This window comes from Rhinoderma darwinii, chromosome 7 (genome assembly GCF_050947455.1).
Source record: "Rhinoderma darwinii isolate aRhiDar2 chromosome 7, aRhiDar2.hap1, whole genome shotgun sequence".
Lineage (NCBI taxonomy): Eukaryota > Metazoa > Chordata > Amphibia > Anura > Rhinodermatidae > Rhinoderma > Rhinoderma darwinii.
The window spans coordinates 4,022,910-4,049,630 of NC_134693.1; the positions used below are offsets into that span (position 1 = coordinate 4,022,910).

A 26,721-nucleotide genomic window follows, 5' to 3' on the forward strand; every position below is an offset into this window, starting at 1 on the left:
CTGCTGGGGATGGGCTTCAAGGCGAGTGACATCTTTGCCTTGATACATCCTCATGGCTCGGTCGAGTTTGACATCAGCTTTGTTCACCTAGGGGGCCTTGAGGTCTTCTGGGGGAACTACGAGCTGGTGAAGGACGAACCTGGCCGGCGAGACTTTGCTGCACAAGCAATTTCTCGCCAAAGTGGTCCCAAGAGAGTGACCGTTCTTACCTGTAACGAGTCACTCTCTTGTATTGATATCCTGACCTGGTTGGGAAGGTACGGAGAGGTAGTAGAGATGCCACGGAAGAACTTCGACGAGTTTGGCATCTGGTCAGGGGCCTGGACGTTCATGGTTAAACTAAAGCGTATGTGTCCCACATACCATTGTCTGCTTTCCTGGGAAGAGATCGGATCCTTGTCTTCTACCAGGGGCAGCCGAAGTTGTGTCACCGGTGTGGCGACCCCTCACATTTGAGTGCAGGCTGCAAGGTGCAGAAGTGTGCTCATTGTGGGGGGATTGGTCATCTAGCCGCATCGTGTGACCGGATTCGCTGCAACCTGTGTGGTGACTTAGGTCACCTTTCAGTCGGTGTCCTCGCTCTGTTGTCAATGCTTGTTCCAAACCTGCGGAGGATGAAAGGAGGGAGGCCTCCGTGGGTGAGAGTGCGGGCAGGGACGATGGGGCACAGGGGCAAGGGAAGAATGCAAAGAAGGGTTCCCCTTCCCGCCAGAGAAGGGCGGAGAAGCGAAGGAAGGAGAGGGAGCGGAGGGCGCTCCAGGAAACTGGGACGACCTCTTATTCGGATCTGGATGCCCCCCCTGAAGCTGATGCCCCTGGGGAGGCCGAATTGAACGAGGAGATGAGGAGGATCCAAAGGGAGCAGAGGGCTGGGGACTCTCAGTCCTCCCACTATGAAAGTGTGGGAGAGGAAGAGAGGACTCAGCCTACAGCAAAAAGGACACCGGGCAAAACCCAAGGGCCAAATACATCTGGCCCCGCCCTGGCCCAGGAAGGTAAATCCTGTACCCCCCTGGTGCGCTCTACTGATCGATACCATGCTCTCGTGGACATTCCAGCCTCTCATACTAAGAGGGAGGGCATGGTAGGGCACCCTAGAGTCGTTGAGCCTCCCCTGCTGCAGGGGCCGTTGCCCCCAGAGGGGGAGGTTGACCCGGAACTTGGGGATGAAGATGGGAATAGGGTGGTGAGTATGGACTCCTCAGTTTGCAAGAAGCGAGGCAAAGAAGGGGGGGTCCTCATCAGATAGAGGGGGGGGGTGGGAAGAAGAAAGCCGTCTAACTCAAACATCCATTATGGCGGCACCCACTCCGTTGACGCTGGCATCAATTAACGTTGCCAGCATTAAGTCAGATAGGGCGAGATTTGCAGCCTTTGATTTTCTTGGCCGAGTTGACGCCGACAGTTTTTGCAGGAGACCAGGCTGTCACTTTTGGCAGACGTCGTTAAATCTAGGAGGGAGTGGCGACGCGGGCCCTCCTACTGGTCTCTTGCGGCCGAGCCCTATAGCGGAGTGGCGGTCCCTTTCACCGCTCCGGTAACATGCCGACGGATGATTGAGTTAGAAATGGGGAGATGCTTGATCTTAGATGTCCTCATGAGGGGACAGGAATTAAGATTAATCAATATATACAGACCCCAGAGCAAATGGGACCGTAAAAGTCTCTTCATGAGGATTAAGCCTTTCCTTTTTTCAGGTCGACAAGTTATCTTTGGAGGGGACTTCAATACTGTCGTGAGGCCCCGAGATAGAGGAGGTTCCGGAGATAAAAAATTGACCTATGATAGTGTAGCATTAAAAAGTATAGTTAGCGATGCTCGCCTGGTGGATATCCACATCAGGCATACCCCAGGCCACTCGGGTTTCACCTATCGTAGAGGTAGTTGTAGGTCTAGGATAGACAGGTTTTTTTTGAAGGAGGAAGCCATCTCTTCACCAGTGTCCGTTGTTGAGGTGGAGTTCTCCGATCACTGTATGATTATTTTCTCTTTGAACATTGCAGAGTCCCTCCAGATGGGAAGAGGTATATGGAGGCTGAATTCTACTCTCTTGGAAGAAGCGGAGATAAGACAGGCCTTTGAGGATTTTCTTCAGAGCCAGGTACTTTTGTTGGATCTCAGTGGTACTAAGTCTGAGTGGTGGGAGTTGTTTAAAGGCCGGGTGGCAGGATTTTTCCGCAGGCTCTTGAGCCTCAGGTCCATGAGTAGGTACCACCTATATCAGGAACTGAGGAGGAAACTCGAACATCTGGTCTCAACCGGGGGTAGTGGGGAGGAGATCTCCGGGGTGAAAACTTTGCTCAGGAGGTGTCAGTATGATAGGCACGCATCTTTAGTTCTTGAGAGGGATTTCGGGAGGTACCGCTCGCCCCCGACCCCTACAGGAACTGTAAGATGTCAGTGAGTCATAAGGTTGTGACAGGACTGATTGATAGTACAGGATCTCTGAAGAGATCCAAATCAGGGATCTTGGAGGTCGTCAGATCCTTCTACTCGCACCTCTTGGGGAAGCAAGATCCAAACCGAGACGAGATGTCGGCTTTCCTGGCTGAAACCATCCCTGAGCCAGGGGTAGACCCCTCTCTCGGTGGTTTGATAGACTCGATCAAGGAGGAGGAAGTGGGACTGGCGATTGATGGGCTTGCCCTCAAAAAAATCACCAGGGCCGGATGGCTTAACATCCGAGTTTGATAAGACTTTTAAAGGAACCCTAGTTCCCCTCTTGACTGAGGTGTTTAATGATTGCCTTCCCTCGGGTACTTTGCCAATGTCAATGAGGAGGTCGGCCTTGATCGTTTTATCGAAGGGTAAAGACTCGACCCGTATTGAGAATTGGCGTCCCATAGTGCTGCTCAATACGGACAGAAAGTTTCTCGCAAAGGTGCTGTTTAATTGGCTGGTGAAGTTTGCATCCCGGCTCCTTTCGCCGGTCCAGCATTGCTCTGTTCCAGGCCGCAGCACATTTAGTGCTGTCCTCGGTGTCAGAGAGGCAGTGGAGCAGGGAAATTCTTGTCAGTGGGAGGGGTACATCCTGTCCTTGGACCATGCCAAGGCTTTTGACCGGGTGGACCACGAGTACCTCTGGTCGGTCCTTCTGAAGTACGGCCTACCGGGGGGGGTTTGTCAATTGGCTACAGACCTTATACACTGGGGCTGAGACTTTTGCGCTGGTGAACGGTTGGGTTGGAACCCCCTTTGAGGTTGGGTCTGGTGTCCGCCAGGGTTGTCCCTTGAGCCCTTTGCTATATGCTTTCGCAATTGATCCTTTTCTTAAAAGGATCGATCGTGGGCCATTGGCGGGAGTCGGGGCCGGCCTGGAGGGGCCGGAGGCCACTCAGAGGGTGGTTGCGTACGCAGACGACGTCTCCATTTTTGTCTCCTCGAGAGGGGAGGCAGAATGGGTGATGTCAGAAGTGTAACGTTACTCATTGGCATCTGGGTCCAAGATCAACCGAGATAAGTGCAAAAGTCTCTGGCTGGGAGGAGGAGATCCTGGTTTTGATCTCCCGGACACCCTTCCAGAGCCTCAGGGGACTGCTAAGATCTTAGGAGTCGAATTTGGCCCGGGTGATTACCCCAAGAAGAACTGGGAGGATAGGCTGAATCTAGTTGCTCAGAAGGTCGACCAATGGAAGGGTTGGTCCTTAACCCTGAGGGAAAGGGTTCACTTTGCTTTACCTGGGCAGTGTGTGCATCTTGCCAGAACCTCTCTGGACTCAGGTCTATAGACTGTTCTTCCAGCTGTTATGGGGGAACAGGCTCAACCTAATCAAGAGGGAGGTTACTTACCTACCAAGGACACTAGGCGGGTTAGGTATGGTTAACCCGGTGGTGTTCCTAGTGAACACCTTTGTTAAGATCAACCTGGCAAACCTCTGGCAAGAGAGGACTCCTTGGTGGATATCCTCCTGCAGGGGGTGGTTTCGGGCCTTTCTTCCAGGAATGGGAGAGAGGAGGGCAAGTGAAAAACCTGCGTACACCTCACGGACATCTCCCGGCTTATGCCACCCTGGCGCTGAAGATTGTTCGCCGGTGGGGTCTGGAGGTGTGGGAGATCAGGACCATGTCGAGAAAATTTCTTGACAGCAGGGTCCTGATGACCCACTTCCAGAAGCCCCTGGCGCTCAAAGACTGCCCAAGTAGTGACCTCGGGGTGGGATTAAAACTTTTAAATTCAGCGAGGATTCCCCAGAAGTTTTGGGATCTGGATTGGCGTTGCTTCCATGGGAGACTGTATGTGAGGGGCAATCTAAAGTGCAGAAGCTCTGATGATCGGGATTGCCCCCGGCAGGAGTGCGGCGGAGTGCTGGAAAGCATGGAGCATTTCCTGCTTCATTGCCCTTTCAATACAGAGGTATACAAAAGGGTGGGAGCCTCCATTGGTTGGCCAGGCCTAACCAGCCTCTCCTATGCTGGGTGGGCCTATGGAGTGTTCGGAGACCTCGGTGGTAGGGACCATTGCACCTTGTTTCTAGTCAGTATAGTGGTCAGGCACTTTATGTGGAATGCACGATGTCTAGTTACCCCAAAAAAAAAAACTGTAACACAGAAGGTTTTACCAGGGAAACGCAACTCAATATTTATTGCCCAGATTCTGCAGATTTTAGAAATATCCAACATGTGGCCCTAGTGTCCTAATGGACTGAAACACCGGCCGCAGAAGCAAAGGAGCACCTAGAGGATTTTGGGGCCTCCTTTTTTTAGGAATATATTTTAGGCACCATGTCAGGTTTGAGGAGGTCTTGTGGTACCTTAACAGTCGAAATCCCCAAAAAGTGACCCCATTTTGGAAACTACACCCCTCAAGGCATTTTTCTAGGGGTATAGTTAGCATTTTGACTCCACAGTTTTTTTGCAGAATTTAGTGGAATTAGTCTGTGAAGATGAAAATCACCTATTTTTCTGTAGAAACATAGAATTTTTTCATTTTTACAAGGAATAAAAGGAGAAAAAGCCGCTCAACATTTGTAAAGCAATTTCTCCCGATTACGGCAATACCCAATATGTGGTCATAAACTGATGTTTGGACCCACAGCTGGGCTCAGGAGGGAAGGAGCGCCTTTTGGATTTTGGAGCGCAGATTTTGCTGGATTGGTTTTCAGTGCCGTGTCGGGTTTGCAACGCCCCGGATGGACCAAAACAGTGGAAACCCCCCAAAAGTAACCCTTTTTTTGGAATCTATACCCCTCAATGAATTTTTCTAGGGGTATAGTGAGCATTTTGGCCCCTCAGGATCTTTTTTAGAGCGAAGGTGACCAAAAAACAGCGATTTTGGCGCTTTAAATTCTTTATTTATTACAGCGTTCACCGTGCGCAATAAATTACATTTAAATTTATTCTACCGGTCGGTACGGTTACGCCGATACCATATGTGTATAGTTTTTTTTTACGTTTTGCAGCGTTTGCACAATAAAATGAAGTTTCTATAAAATAATTTATTTTCTGGGACACGCTATTCTGAGCCATAACTTTTTTATTTTTTCGTCAAAAAAGCTGAGGGAGGTCTTGTTTTTTGCGGGACGGGTTGTAGTTTTTATTGGTACTATATTGGGGTAAATGCGACTTTTTGATCACTTTTTATTCTATATCTTGGGAGGGGTAGTGACCAAAAAATAGAAATGCTGACATAGTTTTCCGTTTATTTTGTTTGCGGCGTTCACCATGCGGAAAAATTAACATTTTAGTTTCATAATTTGGGTCGTTACGAACACAGTGATACCAAATATGTTTACTTTTTTTTTTAACGTTTTCATTTTTTCCCTATAATAAATGACTTATTATAGGAGAACAAAAACTTTTTTTACACTTTTATAAAACATTTTTATTAACTTTTTACACTTTCTTTTTTTTACCTGCAGCTCTGATCGCTGCTAGAATACATTACACTACCTTGGTAGTGTAACGTATTCCAACTGTCAGTGTGACGTCACTCTGACAGTTGGTCTACGAGGATCAGCAGAGGCTGATCCTCATAGGCTGACATACATGGCAGACTTGGGGGCCGTTGTCTGGCCCCCGGGTGCCATCACAAGCATCAGAAACCCCCACAATTGCATGGGGGCTGCTGATGTGGTACAAACCCTGTACATGCAGAGATCGCAATCGAGCCCCGCATGTAACGGGTTAATTGCCGAAATCAGCGGCGATGAGCCGCTGATCGGCAACACTGGAGAGTGTCAGCTGTCGGGGACAGCTGATCTCCAAGTTCCCGATGCACAATGTCGCCGACAGTGTGCCATCGGGAACGACACAGTGACTTCCTGTCACTCTGACAGGAAGCCTATCAGGACCAGCCGAAGGTTGGTCCTGATGGGCTTCCGTCCATGGCAGACCCAGAAGCCATTGTTTGGCTTCCGTTTGCCATAGTAACTATCGGCAAAACCTGCGATTTCGGACCGGGGTCTGCCGATATGTTAGAAACCCCCAAAATTCGGCGATTGCACCCGATCGCCGAATTTAAGGGGTTAATTCGCCGAAACCAGCGTCAAAGGACCGCTGATCGGCAATAGTGGAGTGTCAGCTGTCGGCGACAGCTGACTTCCCAGTGCACACTGTCGCCGACAGTGTGCATCGGGAAAAACTCAGTAACTGTACGCCCTCGTGCGGGAAGTAACCTCCCGCGACGACGGACAGTTACGTCCTGGTGCGGATAGGGGTTAATGGTTTTGCTTTTGCATTTAAAGGCGAGATGGCGATGGCGGTTCTACGCGAGACCCTACACACCGGCCAGAAGATGCCGATCATCGGACTTGGCACTTGGAGGAGTGCACCTGACCAGGTAATGACAGTCCCTCCAATGTCCCCTAACTTGCTGATATCGCCGGCCGCGAGCGCTCGTACCGGTAATCAGTGCGTCGATAAATCTGCCGTACTTTGCATAGAGACCGACCCTCCTGTATCGCTGCGTGACTAGGCACACTTGCCATTCCGTACTGTAGGAAAGCTGGGTGACATCCTCTGTGGCAGCCGTAATGGAAGCCAATTTATTAGTCTCCCACATTTTCCAGACACGGCAAAATAAAATATTTACAACCGGACAGAAAAGGACGACTCCAGGATTAGGCGGAATTCACACGACAGGGTTTCCCGGCCGGGTGCCGGCACCCGGCTGCATTAGGAACAATAGACCCCTAATGGGTCTATTCGCACGACCGATTTTTTGACGGGCCGGGAAAACCGGCCGTCAAAAAATGGGACATGCCCTATTTTCGTCCAGGTACCCGGCCGCCCGGCTCCCATAGAAGTCTATGGAGCCAGGTAATACACGGCCATCACCGGAATGTGTCCCAAGTGATGGCCGGGTCTACCGTCGCTCACGCTCTCTCTCCTCCTCCTCCTCCTCACAGTGCAGAGTGCATGTGAGGAGGGTCTTTTTTTGCTCCCTGTAGGTGTCGGAATCCCCAATCCGCTACAGGAGAAGTGCGTGACTACACTGTCCATATATGGACACAGCGAAGTCACTCACTTCTGCAGCGGAATCCCTGACTCTATGGCAGGGGATTCCGCTACAGGAGAAGTGAGTGACTACACTGTCCATATATGGACATTGAAGTCAGTGACATCTCCTGGAAGGGGGGGGGGGATGGGTGCAACCTACAGGGGGCTGGGTGGCATCACCTACAGGGGACTGGGTGGCATCACCTACAGGGGGCTGGGTGGCATCACCTAAAGGGGGCAGGGTGGCATCACCTACAGTGGGCAGGGTGGCATCACCTACAGGGGGCAGGGTGGCATCACCTACAGGGGGCAGGGTGGCATCACCTACAGGGGGCAGGGTGGCATTACCTACAGGGGGCTGGGTGGCATCACCTGCAGGGGGCTGGGTGGCATCACCTGCAGGGGGCTGGGTGGCATCACCTGCAGGGGGCTGGGTGGCATCACCTGCAGGGGGCTGGGTGGCATCATCTACAGGGGGCTGGGTGGCATCATCTACAGGGGGCTGGGTGGCATCACCTACAGGGGGCTGGGTGGCATCACCTACAGGGGGCTGGGTGGCATCACCTGCAGGGGGCTGGGTGGCATTACCTGCAGGGAGCTAGGTGGCATTACCTGCAGGGGGCTGGGTGGCATTACCTGCAGGGGGCTGGGTGGCATTATCTACAAAGGGCAGTGTGTGGCAACAAATTGAAATGAAATTCATCCGATTTTAAAACGGACAGGGAAAAAAACGGAAGCAAATCGGGTCCAAATCGGCCGGTAAAAACGGCAACACGGCCCGGAACGGAATCGGAACGGATGCAAACCGGCCGGAAAAATCGTCCAAAAACGGCCGATTTTCCCGGCCGACACTCGGACCCCGTCGTGTGAATGAGGCCTAAATATTTGCCGGACTTTTAACAAAAATCTGAACCTGGGCAAAAAAATCCAAATGGTTTCATTAGTTGTATCTCCATTTCGGCGCCGCGCGAATATTCAGGTCTCGCGCTTTGATCTCAGGATAAGTGTTTCCTGCCCTGAATCAGAGGCTGCAGCTGTCGCCACTTTATACCGATCACTGATCAATGGTACAAGAGGCGATGGCCGCAGGGAGTGCGCACAATAGCGAGCGGTGAATACATGAATAATATCACAGGTGAAGCCTCATTATATCCCGTGTGTATGATGCCGAGGATCCGTGCCGGCCGCATCTGTTCATTCAGTGTTGTCATAGAAGCGCAACACAAAAGGTATCGTCACTTACCCTGCGCTGTATTCTGTGGCCCAAATGAGCGGCTTATTCTTCTGATGAATGACTGATAAATGTTTGATTTATTCTTCATTATACTGATCCTGAGTTACATCCTGTATTATACTCCAGAGCTGCACTCACTATTCTGCTGGTGGAGTCATTGTGTACATACATGACGTTACTTCTCCTGTACTGATCCTGAGTTACATCCTGTATTATACTCCAGAGCTGCACTCACTATTCTGCTGGTGGAGTCACTGTGTACATACATTACATTACTTATCCTGTACTGATCCTGAGTTACATCCTGTATTATACTCCAGAGCTGCACTCACTATTCTGCTGGTGGAGTCACTGTGTACATACATTACATTACTTATCCTGTACTGATCCTGAGTTATATCCTGTATTATACTCCAGAGCTGCACTCACTATTCTGCTGGTGGAGTCACTGTGTACATACATTACATTACTTATCCTGTACTGATCCTGAGTTATATCCTGTATTATACTCCAGAGCTGCACTCACTATTCTGCTGGTGGAGTCACTGTGTACATACATTACATTACTTATCCTGTACTGATCCTGAGTTATATCCTGTATTATACTCCAGAGCTGCACTCACTATTCTGCTGGTGGAGTCACTGTGTACATACATTACATATCCTGTACTGATCCTGAGTTACATCCTGTATTATACTCCAGAGCTGCACTCACTATTCTGCTGGTGGAGTCACTGTGTACATACATTACATTACTTATCCTGTACTGATCCTGAGTTACATCCTGTATCTCTTTATTTTATATAAATTTACAAAACATAAACTGAAAAACAAATACATAACTAATTCCATATAACCAAAAAGTCACAACCCAATTCTTATAAACAAATTTTCTTATATACATCTCTGTATATGAGAAGAGAAAACGATACCAGACCCGGCCACATACACCCCACTCTTATATACTTACATCTACACTTCATCCGAAGCTAAACAATAACTAGAATATATACAAACATCATATAAAACGTTATCAAAAGTACTAACAGAAAATCCCCCGACCCGCGTCAGCCAAGGGCCTAAAGAAACAACATAATAATGATAATAATAATAAAACAACAACATAATAATAATAAAATAATAATAATAATAACCAAAAAAATCCAAAATATAATAATACTAATCCCAATTTTTTTTTTTTTCTAATTTTTTATTTTTATAATATTTTTTATTTTATTTTTTAAACACACTATACACATCCTGACTTTCCCTAACCTCCTTACCCTTCTTACCTAAACTCCACCACCCCAGCCAGCATCTAGCCTCATGTCCTCTCACGTCCGCATAGTCCAGATGCTGGCCCCAACCACCACACCCAACACCCCAGCCCAGCCCCCCGCCCCATGTCCTCCCATGTCCGCATAGTCCGGGGCTGGGTCAGGCAAACCCCCCCCCCCCCGACCCCCTCCCAACCTATCTATTAACCCCCTTAAGTCTATCCCTATTCTAACAACATTTCTACAATATAATACAATACACGTCACCAACTTGTCCAAATACCAAACCATATACAAAATACACCGTACCCGAAAGCACCAAGTTCGGTCGCTTGTAAACCTTTTTCCTGCCATTTCAATCCTAAACAAAACAAAAATCTTCCAGTGCTTACCTAGCCCATCACCAGATAGAGAGAAGGGAAAGCCCCCCCCAGCACCCCCCCCAGAGGCCAAGGTACCACGTCCACCGCTGCACCCTCCCTATCGCTTGCCCTATCTCCTTACCCTATTACTAGCCCTTTCTTGACCCTATTGAAAGCTGACCCTATGCTGACCCTCACCTTTCCCTTATTCCGAGCCCTATCGCTATATTTTTTTTTTGGGTGCCTCAGCGGAACGCAGACCCCCACCTCCAGTTGAGCAGTGGTGACGACCCCCCCCCCTCCCTCATGAAGGCAGACACATTAAGGCACCCTAAAGGAAAAGCCCCTCCAAAGACGAGAGGCTTTGGATGCTCCCAATCTGCCAACCTCCAAAGAATGCACCTTCACCAGGTCACCCATGATATTGCTAACAACCTCATCCACTAGGAGGATTTTCTTCTGGGTAGAAACTAGACATCGTGCATTCCACATAAAGTGCCTGACCACTATACTGACTAGAAACAAGGTGCAATGGTCCCTACCACCGAGGTCTCCGAACACTCCATAGGCCCACCCAGCATAGGAGAGGCTGGTTAGGCCTGGCCAACCAATGGAGGCTCCCACCCTTTTGTATACCTCTGTATTGAAAGGGCAATGAAGCAGGAAATGCTCCATGCTTTCCAGCACTCCGCCACACTCCTCCCGGGGGCAATCCCGATCATCAGAGCTTCTGCACTTTAGATTGTCCCTCACATACAGTCTCCCATGGAAGCAACGCCAAGCCAGATCCCAAAACTTCTGGGGAATCCTCGCTGAATTTAAAAGTTTTAATCCCACCCCGAGGTCACTACTTGGGCAGTTTTTGAGCGCCAGGGGCTTCTGGAAGTGGGTCATCAGGACCCTCTTGTCAAGAAATTTTCTCGACATGGTCCTGATCTCCCACACCTCCAGACCCCACCGGCGAACAATCTTCAGCGCAAGGGTGGCATAAGCCAGGAGATGTCCGTGAGGTGTACGCAGGTCTTTCACTTGCCCTCCTCTCTCCCATTCCTGGAAGAAAGGCCGAAACCACCCCCTGCAGGAGGATATCCACCAAGGAGCCCTCTCTTGCCAGAGGTTTGCCAGGTTGATCTTAACAAAGGTGTTCACTAGGAACACCACCGGGTTAACCATACCTAACCCGCCTAGTGTCCTTGGTAGGTAAGTAACCTCCCTCTTGATTAGGTTGAGCCTGTTCCCCCATAACAGCTGGAAGAACAGGCTATAGACCCGAGTCCAGAGAGGTTCTGGCAAGATGCACACACTGCCCAGGTAAAGCAACATGGGCACCAGGTAGGCCTTGGCCAAGTGAACCCTTTCCCTCAGGGTTAAGGACCAACCCTTCCATTGGTCGACCTTCTGGGCAACTAGATTCAGCCTATCCTCCCAGTTCTTCTTGGGGTAATCACCCGGGCCAAATTCGACTCCTAAGATCTTAGCAGACCCCTGAGGCTCTGGAAGGGTGTCCGGGAGATCAAAACCAGGATCTCCTCCTCCCAGCCAGAGACTTTTGCACTTATCCCGGTTGATCTTGGACCCAGATGCCAATGAGTAACGCTCCACTTCCGACATCACCCACTCTGCCTCCCCTCTCGAGGAGACAAAAATGGAGACGTCGTCTGCGTACGCAACCACCCTCTGAGTGGCCTCCGGCCCCTCCAGGCCGGCCCCGACTCCCGCCAATGGCCCACGATCGATCCTTTTAAGAAAAGGATCAATTGCGAACGCATATAGCAAAGGGCTCAAGGGACAACCCTGGCGGACACCAGACCCAACCTCAAAGGGGGTTCCAACCCAACCGTTCACCAGCGCAAAAGTCTCAGCCCCAGTGTATAAGGTCTGTAGCCAATTGACAAACCCCCCCGGTAGGCCGTACCTCAGAAGGACCGACCAGAGGTACTCGTGGTCCACCCGGTCAAAAGCCTTGGCCTGGTCCAAGGACAGGATGTACCCCTCCCACCGACCAGAATTTCCCTGCTCCACTGCCTCTCTGACACTGAGGACAGCACTAAATGTGCTGCGGCCTGGAACAGAGCAATGCTGGACCGGCGAAAGGAGCCGGGATGCAAACTTCACCAGCCGATTAAACAGCACCTTTGCGAGAACCTTTCTGTCCGTATTGAGCAGCGCTATGGGACGCCAATTCTCAATACGGGTCGAGTCTTTACCCTTCGATAAAACGATCAAGGCCGACCTCCTCATTGACATTGGCAAAGTACCCGAGGAAAGGCACTCATTAAACACCTCAGTCAAGAGGGGAACTAGGGTTCCTTTAAAAGTCTTATAAAACTCGGATGTTAAGCCATCCGGCCCTGGCGATTTTTTGAGGGCAAGCCCATCAATCGCCAATCCCACTTCCTCTTCCTTGATCGAGTCTATCAAAACACCGAGAGAGGGGTCTACCCCTGGCTCAGGGATGGTTTCAGCCAGGAAAGCCGACATCTCGTCTCGGTTTGGATCTTGCTTCCCCAAGAGGTGCGAGTAGAAGGATCTGACGACCTCCAAGATCCCTGATTTGGATCTCTTCAGAGATCCTGTACTATCAATCAGTCCTGTCAGAACCTTACAACTCACTGACATCTTACAGTTCCTGTAGGGGTCGGGCGAGCGGTACTTCCCGAAATCCCTCTCAAGAACTAAAGATGCGTGCCTATCATACTGACACCTCCTGAGCAAAGCTTTCACCACGGAGATCTCCTCCCCACTACCCCCGGTTGAGACCAGATGTTCGAGTTTCCTCCTCAGTTCCTGATATAGGCGGTACCTACTCATGGACCTGAGGCTCGAGAGCCTGCGGAAAAATCCTGCCACCCGGACTTTAAACAACTCCCACCACTCAGACTTAGTACCACTGAGATCCAACAAAGGTACCTGGCTCTGAAGAAAATCCTCAAAGGCCTGTCTTATCTCCGCTTCTTCCAAGAGAGTAGAATTCAGCCTCCATATACCTCTTCCCATCTGGAGGGACTCTGCAATGTTCAAAGAGAAAATAATCATACAGTGATCGGAGAACTCCACCTCAACAACGGACACTGGTGAAGAGATGGCTTCCTCCTTCAAAAAAAACCTGTCTATCCTAGACCTACAACTACCTCTACGATAGGTGAAACCCGAGTGGCCTGGGGTATGCCTGATGTGGATATCCACCAGGCTAGCATCGCTAACTATATTTTTTAATGCTACACTATCATAGGTCAATTTTTTATCTCCGGAACCTCCTCTATCTCGGGGCCTCACGACAGTATTGAAGTCCCCTCCAAAGATAACTTGTCGACCTGAAAAAAGGAAAGGCTTAATCCTCATGAAGAGACTTTTACGGTCCCATTTGCTCTGGGGTCCGTATATATTGATTAGTCTTAATTCCTGTCCCCTCATGAGGACATCTAAGATCAAGCACCTCCCCATTTCTAACTCAATCATCCGTCGGCATGTTACCGGTGCGGTGAAAAGGACCGCCACTCCGCTATAGGGCTCAGCCGCAAGAGACCAGTAGGAGGGCCCGCGTCGCCACTCCCTCCTAGATTTAACGACGTCTGCCAAAAGTGAGAGCCTGGTCTCCTGCAAAAACAAAATGTCGGCTTCAACTCGGCCAAGAAAATCAAAGGCTGCAAATCTCGCCCTATCTGACTTAATGCTGGCAACGTTAATTGATGCCAGCGTCAACGGAGTGGGTGCCGCCATCATGGATGTTTGAGTTAGACGGCTTTCTTCTTCCCACCCCCTCTATCTGATGAGGACCCCCCTTCTTTGCCTCGCTTCTTGCAAACTGAGGAGTCCATACTCACCACCCTATTCCCATCTTCATCCCCAAGTTCCGGGTCAACCTCCCCCTCTGGGGGCAACGGCCCCTGCAGCGGGGGAGGCTCAACGACTCTAGGGTGCCCTACCATGCCCTCCCTCTTAGTATGAGAGGCTGGAATGTCCACGAGAGCATGGTATCGATCAGTAGAGCGCACCAGGGGGGTACAGGATTTACCTTCCTGGGCCAGGGCGGGGCCAGATGTATTTGGCCCTTGGGTTTTGCCCGGTGTCCCTTTTGCTGTAGGCTGAGTCCTCTCTTCCTCTCCCACACTTTCATAGTGGGAGGACTGAGAGTCCTCAGCCCTCTGCTCCCTTTGGATCCTCCTCATCTCCCCGTTCAATTCGGCCTCCCCAGGGGCATCAGCTTCAGGGGGGGCATCCAGATCCGAATCAGAGGTCGTCCCAGTTTCCTGGAGTGCCCTCCAAATCCTCTCCTTCCTTCGCTTCTCCGCCCTTCTCTGGCGAGAAGGGGGACCCTTCTTTGCATTCTTCCCTTGCCCCTGTGCCCCATTGTCCCTGCCCGCACCCTCACCCACGGAGGCCTCCCTCCTCTCATCCTCCGCAGGTTTGGAACAAGCATTGACAACAGAGCGAGGACACCGACTGAACGGGTGACCTAAGTCACCACACAGGTTGCAGCGAATACGGTCACACAATGCGGCTAGATGATCAATTCCCCCACAATGAGCACACTTCTGCACCTTGCAGCCTGCACTCAAATGTGAGGGGTCGCCACACCGGTGACACAACTTCGGCTGCCCCTGGTAGAAGACAAGGATCCGATCTCTTCCCAGGAAAGCAGACGATGGTATGTGGGACACCGTCTGTCCCAGACGCTTTAGTTTAACCATGAACGTCCAGGCCCCTGACCAGATGCCAAACTCATCCATGTTCTTCCGTGGCATCTCTACTACCTCTCCGTACCTTCCCAACCAGGTCATGATATCAATACAAGAGAGTGACTCGTTACGGGTAAGAACGGTCACTCTCTTGGGACCACTTTGGCGAGAAATTGCTTGTGCAGCAAAGTCTCGCCAGCCAGGCTCGTCCTTCACCAGCTCGTAGTTCCCCCAGAAGACCTCAAGGCCCCCTAGGTGAACAAAGCTGATGTCAAACTCGACCGAGCCATGAGGATGTATCAAGGCAAAGATGTCACTCGCCTTGAAGCCCATCCCCAGCAGCAGCTCCACCACTCTCTTTCTGGGAGGGCACGCATCATTGCCACGCCACCGGAGACGGACCACATTCCTCCTGGCTACAGACTGCCCGGCTGTTGGGAGCAACCACTGATCTCCTCGTTGCTCTCGGAAGGCATTTAGACCATATCTGTCTATCCAGAAAGACAGGTCCTTCTGCACTCCCCCTATGGTTAGGGTTTGCTTTCCCTCTCTTAAAGCGTCCAAGAGACGTTGTTGCAAGTTACCGTCCCCGGACCTTGAGGATGAAGATGGGTGGGCCCGCTGTCCCCCCGCTGCCACACCAGCATAAGACCTGCCGGATGTCACAGCAAGAGGAGCGCCAGGCCCATTGCCCCTGGTTGATACCCCATCCCCACCACCCACCACCTCACCACCTACAGACACAGCACTCAACACCCCATTACCAGCAGACACTCCAGCAACTTTATTTACAGACACCTGCATACCCCCAGCAGTTCCCACATCCACAGCCGCAACTTTTTCATTTAACCCACCAGGTCCCCCTGCAGTCATCCTTCTGGCCAGGCCTGGTCCTATGTTATGTATTTTTCCTGTACATTTTGTGTGGGTAGACACTGCTTCAGTCTCCGCATCATCAGGCACCTTTGCAGGGACGCCACCAGATGTTATAAGCGGTGTCCCCGCTGTGCCCTCCGCCTCATTAACCTCCATCTTTTCTATGTGCGGAACATTTTTGGGAAAGGGGCCACCGCCGCCCCCGACGCCAGCAGCCCCCTTCTCGCCTACACCACTTTTCAGTGATGCGGACGAAGGAGCCACTGATGTCACTGGAGCCGCCTCCGGCGCCGGACCACTCCCCCCTCCCACAGAGGAGTGGCCAACAGAGCCGGAGCCCCCTCTGTGACCGCCCTTGTCCGGAACGTCTGACGGCTTTACTGCGACACCGACAGACTTCCGGCTTTCAGACACCACATCCGGTTTCTGGTTTACCCGTTCTCCAGACCGCTGACTCGCATCAGAGACCAGTTTCCCGGGCTCGCCATTAACCGGACACGGGGACACACCCCCTGGCGTCACCAGGCCACCAGTACCGCCCCCTTTGCAGGGGTTGGCGTCCGGCGCCATTTTGACCACCACGTGTTCTAATGCCGGACCCGTAACACTCTCCCCGCATTCCCGCTCCAGCCCCACTGCAGAGGCTTGAGCTGGGGGTCTTGCGGGACCTGCGCCCTGATCCTGACTTTCATCAGGCTCAGAGAACAGGAAGGATCTTGCTGTATACACCATTTTAAATGAACCTTCAGCAGATTTTTTTTCCTTTGTCTTTTTTTTCTTCTTACATTTTTTTTTCTTTTGCTTTTCCTCCTCTGCGGGTAACTCCGCACCGAAACAAAATCCCTGGAAGGATACCGGCGACTCCACGTTACGGATCTGTGTAAGTAATCCTGGAGGCCGCTCACTGTCAGTATCAAAACTCTCCTGATTTCTCCCAGCTGTGTGTCCACCCTCCTCCTCCTCACTGCTCCTGGGTGCATCAGAATCTGAGCCTTCTCTGGACTTTGCATTCTCATGCTCCATTTTCTCCACCACATTTTCCTTTGCTGTGTCTGGGGCTCTGCTGTCTTCCTCCACACTTTCTATTTTTATAGGTTCTGCCATCTCGGCAAACCTCTCTTCATTTTTTAATTTTTCACCAAACACCCCTCCGCCTGCCAAAATCTCCTCACGTCTCTCTTCCACTTCTTTTATTTCCTCCAACAAGGATTTCACATTTAAAAGGTATCGGGACCTCTTACCTCCTGAGGCTTTTGCAGCTCTTCCTCTGGCGACCGCCAAGTCCGCACGGAGCCGTTGCAGCGACTTCCTGAGGTCCCGATACTCCTCCAACCGCATAGCCAGACGGGAGCTGAAGTTCTCCACCGTCTCTCCGGTCCTCAGCTGTCCCCATTCCTCCACACGACCGTCATCCAAATGTCCGGACGGCGCCGGTCCTTCTCCAGGTGACAACACCTCGATCACCCTGCCGGACCGCGTCTCCATACCCTTATCCAGGGTTCCAGCGTCAGGGGGAGCCAGGACAGCCTTGCCCCGAGATGATCTCCTCACCCCCGCGACTGTTTGCATATTCCCAGCCAGCTGGGATGACCCTCTACCCCCCGCTGGCATGCTCCGGGAGGTAGAGGTCTGAGGCTCCATCCTAGGATGGAACCCCCCTCAGGGTACTTTCCAAGCCCAGGCAGATGGTATGAGGCCTGGGCAGATAGGATAAGGAAAGTCCCTGGATCCAAGGCCTGCACGGAAGTCTCAGCAGCTCTCTCCACACGTCCTACTCCACCCACTCCAGAGCTGCACTGACTATTCTGCTGGTGGAGTCACTGTGTACATACATTACATTACTTATCCTGTACTGATCCTGAGTTATATCCAGTATTATACTCCAGAGCTGCACTCACTATTCTGATGGTGGAGTCACTGTGTACATACATTACATTACTTATCATGTACTGATCCTGAGTTATATCCTGTATTATACTCCAGAGCTGCACTCACTATTCTGCTGGTGGAGTCACTGTGTACATACATTACATTACTTATCCTGTACTGATCCTGAGTTACATCCTGTATTATATTTCAGAGCTGCACTCACTATTCTGTTAGTGGAGTCACTGTGTACATACATTACATTACTTATCCTGTACTGGTCCTGAGTTATATCCTGTATTATACTCCAGAGCTGCACTCACTATTCTGCTGGTGGAGTCACTGTGTACATACATTACATTACTTCTCCTGTACTGACCCTAAGTTATATCCTCTATTATACTCCAGAGCTGCACTCACTATTCTGCTGGTGGAGACACTGTGTACATACATTACATTACTTATCCTGTACTGATCCTGAGTTATATCCTGTATTATACTCCAGAGCTGCACTCACTATTCTGCTGGTGGAGTCACTGTGTACATACATTACATTACTTATCCTGTACTGATCCTGAGTTACATCCTGTATTGTACTCCAGAGCCGTACTCACTATTCTGCTGGTGGAGTCACTGTGTACATACATTACATTACTTATCCTGTACTGATCCTGAGTTACATCCTGTATTATACTCCAGAGCTGCTGCCCCAATTCTGCATCTTCAGAGCTGAAATCTCCCAGCATTCCCTACTATATTTTCTGCAATATGTCATCTTTACCCCAGACACTGTACAGTCATCTGATGTAGGAAATACTAACTGCACCCCCACTTCCCTTTATTAGAAGAGCTCGGCTGTTGTGGGGAGTTTGACCACAATCTTTCTGACTCTTTCCATAAACAACCGGTGAAATTGTGAGTTTAGCTCCGACATATATTAGGACTGGAGTATAAGACATGATCTGAGATGAGTGAAGCAAAGTATTCACTAAGATATTAACGTTTTATTTGGGTATGAACTGTCAGAAATTGTAAAGAGTTTTCCTTTAATCCACCAAAGAAATCCCCTTGAAATCTGTAGAATTAACATCAGGCAGGATTATTTTTAGACCTTTGTTTTTCTAGTTTTTGTCTTGTTCTTTCGTCACAATATTCTCTGCTGTGATTATAATAAATAATGATCCGGGATCAGCGTCCGCTCTAAAGATGAGTCCAGATCACCTCTAGTGGTGAATTACATGTACTGCATCACTGGCTCCAGAACACCAGCAGGGAAACATCACATCCCCTACAGGTCCCCCCCAAAACTCCCTCCAGAAAAGACTAGAATCCCCCCCCAGATTTCATCGCTCCAGTGCTGGCGAGCAGCGACTTCTCCTCTAGCGTCTCGTTTCCATGTGCAGCGCCAGAATGTAGCGGACACCTCCAGATCTGCGCTCGATTATTATACTGTTACTCTATGAACCTCCGACTGGTCCCATCATTTTTCTGTCCCTGACTGTTCTCTTGTTGACAGGTGAAAAATGCCGTAAAATACGCACTTGGAGTTGGATATCGCCACGTAGACTGTGCGTCCGTTTACGGTAACGAGACAGAAGTGGGAGAAGCCATTAAAGAGAGTCTCTGCGCTGATCAGGTATAATCTGGGCATTTACAGGTCTCGGACAATTTTGATTTATTTTTTTCGTATGCAGAAAATAACATTTTCCCGAGTGTCGTGTTCAGGGTCTAAAGAGAGAAGACGTATTTGTCACCTCCAAGCTGTGGAACAACAAGCATCACCCCGAGGATGTGGAGGGGGCGCTGAAGAAGACCCTGGAAGATCTGCAGCTCGACCACCTGGACTTGTACCTCATACACTGGCCGTATGCCTTCAAGTGAGACGCTGGATGGGGGAGGGGGGATTATGGGGAGGAAGAGGGGAACCATGGACGTTTACACAATGGTCAGTCAGGCGGTAACGGTCCTGTATATAGTCATCCCTCTATATACGCAGGGTCAAGTGTTGCCCGATGGATCCTGGTCCACATATCACATCGCCAATCATCCTTTTCCCCGTTTCAGGAGAGGAGATAATATCTTTCCACAAAATGCCGACAGTTCCCTGCAGTACGACTACACCGACTACAAGGACACCTGGAAGGCCATGGAGAAGCTGGTGGAGAAGGGTCTGACCAAGGCCATCGGTCTGTCCAACTTTAACAAGAGGCAGATTGATGACGTGCTGAGCATCGCCGCTGTGAAGCCGGCCGTACTGCAGGTATGGACCCCGCTGTGATCTCGTGTGGCCCCCGGGAGCCGGTCTTTGTGGCCCTCGCCTCATGTAGATGCCTCTTGTGTGCAGGTGGAGTGTCACCCGTACCTGGCTCAGAACGAGCTCATCGCTCATTGTCACAAGAACGGCCTGGTCTTTACCGGTTACAGTCCGCTCGGCTCTCCGGATCGCAACTGGAGGAAACCTGAGGACCCGGTTCTGCTGGAGGAGCCCAGCATCCTGGAGATGGCCAAAAAATACTCCAAATCCGAGGCCCAGATCCTTCTCAGGTAGAACAGGTCCCTGCGTCACACTGGGTAGTGGTTACCCATAGCAACCAGTTAGATCCCTGCATCACACTGGGTAGTGGTTACCCATAGCAACCAGTTAGATCCCTGCCTCACATCGGGTGGTGGTTACCCATAGCAACCAGTTATATCCCTGCCTCACACTGGGTGGTGGATACCCATAGCAACCAGTTAGATCCCTGCCTCACATCGGGTAGTGGTTACCCATAGCAACCAGTTAGATCCCTGCATCACACTGGGTAGTGGTTACCCATAGCAACCAGTTAGATCCCTGCCTCACATCGGGTGGTGGTTACCCATAGCAACCAGTTATATCCCTGCCTCACACTGGGTGGTGGTTACCCATAGCAATCAGTTAGATCCCTGCGTCACACCGGGTGGTGGTTACCCATAGCAACCAGTTAGATCCCTGCGTCACACCGTGTGGTAGTTACCCATAGCAACCAGTTAGATCCCTGCATCACACTGGGTGGTGGTTACCCATAGCAACCAGTTATATCCCTGCCTCACACCGGGTGGTGGATACCCATAGCAACCAGTTAGATCACTGCATCACATTGGGTGGTGGTTACCCATAGCAACCAGTTAGATCCCTGTCTCACACTGGGTGGTGGTTACCCATAGCAACCAGTTAGATCCCTGCATCACATTGGTTGGTGGTTATCTATAGCAACCAGTTAGATCCCTTCTATGATGTATCTGGTCCATAATGACAGACCTGGTTGCTATGGGCTGCTGTGCCATAGCTGCACCTCAACTCCTAAAACCCCAATACTCATCCCTGAATCTAGTGCATCCACAGGACGTATTCTCGGACCCCCATAGCGGCAGTAAACCATGAGATGACCCGGCCCCGACCCTCTGCACTCCCTGGGCACATGGGTGGGCTTCATACAGCCTGGGGGGCGAAACACAGAACATATAAAGCCCAAAACGTCACTATGTAGAATGTGCACCCCGGGATCAGTCTGATGGGGGGGTCAGAGATGATATTGGAACCACTTTGCACCCCTGATGTGTGGCCCCAGGATGTGGCGGGTTATCAATGGTTCATTACTATGGCAGCCGTTCTGTTCCAGGTGGCAGGTGCAGAGAAGAGTCGTTACCATCCCAAAAAGCGTCACCCCTTCCCGGATCCTGCAGAATCTTCAGGTGAGCGTCCAGATCTGCGCCGTTTATAGGACGGCGGTCTCTCCTGCCGCTGTGGAGCTGAATTCTTCCTTCATGGGATTTCTTGTTTCCTGTCCAGGTCTTTGATTTCCGCCTGACAGACGAGGAGATGAAGCAGATCGGAGCCCTGAACAAGAACTGGAGATACATCGCCCCCCTCGTCACCGTGAGTCTGCCGCAAACTACGAGGATGTCACCGAGGGGTTCAGGGGGGTGACCCCAGTGTTATGAGAGGGGCCCTATTTATAGCGATGACGTCATAACCTGGTAATAGAGTTATAATGACACGATGTAGTGACTGCCTGTCCTACAGAGAATGACAGATGACACATTATGACAAACTCAGCTCTGCTACATCTGCCTATTAGACTTCATTTGGGTTTTGCCAATATACAGAGACGGTTCTGAGTCACTTTAGCTTGCATTAGGAAATCACATGAAGAGCAGTCCCCCAATATGGTCAGTTGCCCCCTTTACAGGTATCAGAGATGATGATGACCCTGCAGGGTTCCTCCAGGGACTGTCAGCAGAATAGATGCTGTTTATGGCATCCTGTATTCTTTCTAGGGATGAGTGTGGCGGATCAGTAATGTCTGTATTCTGCTGTGGGGATCAGTAATGTCTGTATTCTGCTGCTCAGTGACTGTGGGGATCAGTAATGTCTTTATTCTGCTGCTCGGTGACTGTGGCGGATCAGTAATGTCTGTATTCTGCTGCTCGTTGACTGTGGGGATCAGTAATATCTGTATTCTGCTGCTCGGTGACTGTGGGGATCAGTAATGTCTGTATTCTGCTGCTTGGTAACTGTGTGGATCAGTAATGTCTGTATTCTGCTGCTCGGTGACTGTGGGGATCAGTAATGTCTGTATTCTGCTGCTCGGTGACTGTGGGGATCAGTAATGTCTGTATTCTGCTGCTCGGTGACTGTGGGGATCAGTAATGTCTGTATTCTGCTGCTCGGTGACTGTGGGGAACAGTAATGTCTGTATTCTGCTGCTCGGTGACTGTGGGGATCAGTAATGTCTGTATTCTGCTGCTCGGTGACTGTGGGGATCAGTAATGTCTGTATTCTGCTGCTTGGTGACTGGGGATCAGTAATGTCTGTATTCTGCTGCTCGGTGACTGTGTGGATCAGTAATGTCTGTATTCTGCTGCTTGGTGACTGTGGATCAGTAATGTCTGTATTCTGCTGCTCGTGTCTGTGGGGATCAGTAATGTCTGTATTCTGCTGCTTGGTGACTGTGGATCAGTAATGTCTGTATTCTGCTGCTTGGTGACTGTGTGGATCAGTAATGTCTGTATTCTGCGGCTTAGTGACTGTGTGGATCAGTAATGGCTGTATTCTGCTGCTCGGTGACTGTGGGGATCAGTAATGTCTGTATTCTGCTGTTTGGTGACTGTGGATCAGTAATGTCTGTATTCTGCTGCTTGGTGACTGTGGATCAGTAATGTCTGTATTCTGCTGCTTGATGACTGTGGATCAGTAATGTCTGTATTCTGCTGCTTAGTGACTGTGGGGATCAGTAATGTCTGTATTCTGCGGCTTAGTGACTGTGTGGATCAGTAATGTCTGTATTCTGCTGCTTGGTAACTGGATCAGTAATGTCTGTATTCTGCTGTGGGGATCAGTAATGTCTGTATTCTGCTGCTCGGTGACTGTGGGGGATCAGTAATGTCTGTATTCTGCTGCTCGGTGACTGTGGGGATCAGTAATGTCTATTCTGCTGCTCGGTGACTGTGGGGATCAGTAATGTCTGTATTCTGCTGCTTGGTGACTGTGGGGATCAGTAATGTCTGTATTCTGCTGCTCGGTGACTGTGGGGATCAGTAATGTCTGTATTCTGCTGCTTGGTGACTGTGGGGATCAGTAATGTCTGTATTCTGCTGCTCGGTGACTGTGGGGATCAGTAATGTCTGTATTCTGCTGCTTGGTGACTGTGGGGATCAGTAATGTCTGTATTCTGCTGCTCGGTGACTGTGGGGATCAGTAATGTCTGTATTCTGCTGCTTGGTGACTGTGGGGATCAGTAATGTCTGTATTCTGCTGCTCGGTGACTGTGGGGATCAGTAATGTCTGTATTCTGCTGCTCGGTGACTGTGGGGATCAGTAAGGTCTGTATTCTGCTGCTCGGTGACTGTGGGGATCAGTAATGTCTGTATTCTGCTGCTCGGTGACTGTGGGGATCAGTAATGTCTGTATTCTGCTGCTCGGTGACTGTGGGGATCAGTAATGTCTGTATTCTGCTGCTCGGTGACTGTGGGGATCAGTAATGTCTGTATTCTGCTGCTCGGTGACTGTGGGGATCAGTAATGTCTGTATTCTGCTGCTCGGTGACTGTGGGGATCAGTAATGTCTGTATTCTGCTGCTCGGTGACTGTGGGGATCAGTAATGTCTGTATTCTGCTGCTCGGTGACTGTGGGGATCAGTAATGTCTGTATTCTGCTGCTCGGTGACTGTGGGGATCAGTAATGTCTGTATTCTGCTGCTCGGTGACTGTGGGGATCAGTAATGTCTGTATTCTGCTGCTCGGTGACTGTGGGGATCAGTAATGTCTGTATTCTGCTGCTCGGTGACTGTGGGGATCAGTAATGTCTGTATTCTGCTGCTCGGTGTCTGTGGGGATCAGTAATGTCTGTATTCTGCTGCTCGGTGACTGTGGGGATCAGTAATGCCTGTATTCTGCTGCTCGGTGACTGTGGGGATCAGTAATGTCTGTATTCTGCTTCTCGGTGACTGTGGGGATCAGTAATGTCTGTATTCTGCTGCTCGGTGACTGTGGGGATCAGTAATGTCTGTATTCTGCTGCTCGGTGACTGTGGGGATCAGTAATGCCTGTATTCTGCTGCTCGGTGACTGTGGGGATCAGTAATGTCTGTATTCTGCTGCTCGGTGACTGTGGGGATCAGTAATGTCTGTATTCTGCTGCTCGGTGACTGTGGGGATCAGTAATGTCTGTATTCTGCTGCTCGGTGACTGTGGGGATCAGTAATGTCTGTATTCTGCTGCTTGATGACTGTGGATCAGTAATGTCTGTATTCTGCTGCTTGGTGACTGTGTGGATCAGTAATGTCTGTATTCTGCGGCTTAGTGACTGTGTGGATCAGTAATGGCTGTATTCTGCTGCTCGGTGACTGTGGGGATCAGTAATGTCTGTATTCTGCTGTTTGGTGACTGTGGATCAGTAATGTCTGTATTCTGCTGCTTGGTGACTGTGGATCAGTAATGTCTGTATTCTGCTGCTTGATGACTGTGGATCAGTAATGTCTGTATTCTGCTGCTTAGTGACTGTGGGGATCAGTAATGTCTGTATTCTGCGGCTTAGTGACTGTGTGGATCAGTAATGTCTGTATTCTGCGGCTTAGTGACTGTGTGGATCAGTAATGGCTGTATTCTGCTGCTCGGTGACTGTGGGGATCAGTAATGTCTGTATTCTGCTGTTTGGTGACTGTGGATCAGTAATGTCTGTATTCTGCTGCTTGGTGACTGTGGATCAGTAATGTCTGTATTCTGCTGCTTGATGACTGTGGATCAGTAATGTCTGTATTCTGCTGCTTAGTGACTGTGGGGATCAGTAATGTCTGTATTCTGCGGCTTAGTGACTGTGTGGATCAGTAATGTCTGTATTCTGCTGCTCGGTGACTGTGGGGATCAGTAATGTCTGTATTCTGCTGCTCGGTGACTGTGGGGATCAGTAATGTCTGTATTCTGCTGCTCGGTGACGGTGGGGATCAGTAATGTCTGTATTCTGCTGCTCGGTGACGGTGGGGATCAGTAATGTCTGTATTCTGCTGCTCGGTGACGGTGGGGATCAGTAATGTCTGTATTCTGCTGCTCGGTGACGGTGGGGATCAGTAATGTCTGTATTCTGCTGCTCGGTGACTGTGGGGATCAGTAATGTCTGTATTCTGCTGCTCGGTGACTGGGGATCAGTAATGTCTGTATTCTGCTGCTCGGTGACTGTGGGGATCAGTAATGTCTGTATTCTGCTGCTCGGTGACTGTGGGGATCAGTAATGTCTGTATTCTGCTAATCGGTGACTGTGTGGATCAGTAATGTCTGTATTCTGCTGCTCGGTGACTGTGGGGATCAGTAATGTCTGTATTCTGCTACTCGGTGACTGTGGGGATCAGTAATGTCTGCCCCTCCCCCTCTTTTACCATTTCTTAAAAATCACGCCAGATGTTTCTTTGCAGGTTGATGGAAAGTTTGTTGCCCGGGACGCTGGACACCCCATGTATCCGTTCAATGACCCGTATTAAGTGATGCCACCTGAAGTCTCCGCCTCTTTCGCCGCCCTTTTCTACGCATCCGTTTATAGCTTTATCTTTCATCGTATCCAGGACCAGCGTTCGTCAATAAATCTTCCAGCTTTGTAAGGAAATTGCTTTGTGGCCTCGTCATTTTATAAATTAGGGATCACGATGGCGGAAATTCATCCAGGGTCATTTCTACACCGCTGAGGACGGTCGCAGTAATAACCGGAAAATGGCGGCAGCACGTCAGAAGGAACATTGCTGGTTTTCCATGTAATAAAGTTCCATCCTTGTAGAAAGAAAAGTTCTGCAACTTTCTAATAGACATTGATGAAATCCCTCGCCATTATTGAAATCCCTGCTTGCTGTCAGTGAATGGGAAAATGTTTACATCCAGAGGCTGAAAATCTGTACAGACCTAATATTTCTAATAGCTGAAAGTTTGTTACAATGTATCAGTGCAGGTATTAATGAATCCATTAATTGAGTACCCCTTGAAAAAGCTACCGCGAAACGCTCGTCGGGGCTCTTGGTGTGGAGCTCATTTATCTCGGCTCATCACGCAACACGCGGGTCGGTATAGGTTCTGGGACCTCTTGATTTGTGGTGATTCGCTGGTTCCTACATATTTAGATTCACATATATAGTAGTGCGGTTGTGATCGCTCCTTTCTATACTTTATTGGATCTGTGAGGTCTATTTGTGGCTTTGTATTTCTTTGAATTACACATTTACAGCGTATCTTTTTGAGTGATTGTTCTCAGTGACATTATATCAGACGCCATTCCACATGTTTAGTTTATGTCATTTATTGTTCTCCACACCAGTGCATTTTCAATTGTTTGTCCTATTTTAGGTCCTGATGGCCAATATGTTTTTATGAGTATTGTAATAAAGGATTTCTATTTTTGCAAGTTACACTCGTGTACTTGGTGTGATATGTCCTCACATACAACGATGTGGCCGTCAGTGGAGGGGCGTGGCTAGGCCGTCAGTGGAGGGC

At 50.0% G+C, this 26,721-nt stretch overlaps 1 protein-coding gene across 1 annotated transcript; it reads left to right on the forward strand.

Moving 5' to 3' along the window:
• The first annotated feature begins 6,683 nt into the window (after positions 1 to 6,683).
• On the forward strand, positions 6,684 to 25,911 carry LOC142657545 (aldo-keto reductase family 1 member A1-like). Its single transcript, XM_075832605.1, has 8 exons — positions 6,684 to 6,778; positions 19,248 to 19,367; positions 19,457 to 19,608; positions 19,796 to 19,991; positions 20,076 to 20,275; positions 21,373 to 21,445; positions 21,543 to 21,629; positions 25,659 to 25,911. Exons 1-8 carry the CDS (start codon positions 6,689 to 6,691, stop codon positions 25,722 to 25,724), a joined length of 984 nt encoding a protein of 327 aa, XP_075688720.1. The 5' UTR covers positions 6,684 to 6,688; the 3' UTR covers positions 25,725 to 25,911.
• The last annotated feature ends 810 nt before the right edge of the window (positions 25,912 to 26,721 follow it).

Bases quoted from the DNA above. Each gene is read 5' to 3' on its own strand.
- LOC142657545 (XM_075832605.1), top strand. From the start codon at position 6,689: ATGGCGATGGCGGTTCTACGCGAGACCCTACACACCGGCCAGAAGATG. The intron at 19,609-19,795 runs GTGAGACGCTGG...TCCCCGTTTCAG, and splicing joins CACTGGCCGTATGCCTTCAA to GAGAGGAGATAATATCTTTC. The intron at 20,276-21,372 runs GTAGAACAGGTC...GTTCTGTTCCAG, and splicing joins GAGGCCCAGATCCTTCTCAG to GTGGCAGGTGCAGAGAAGAG.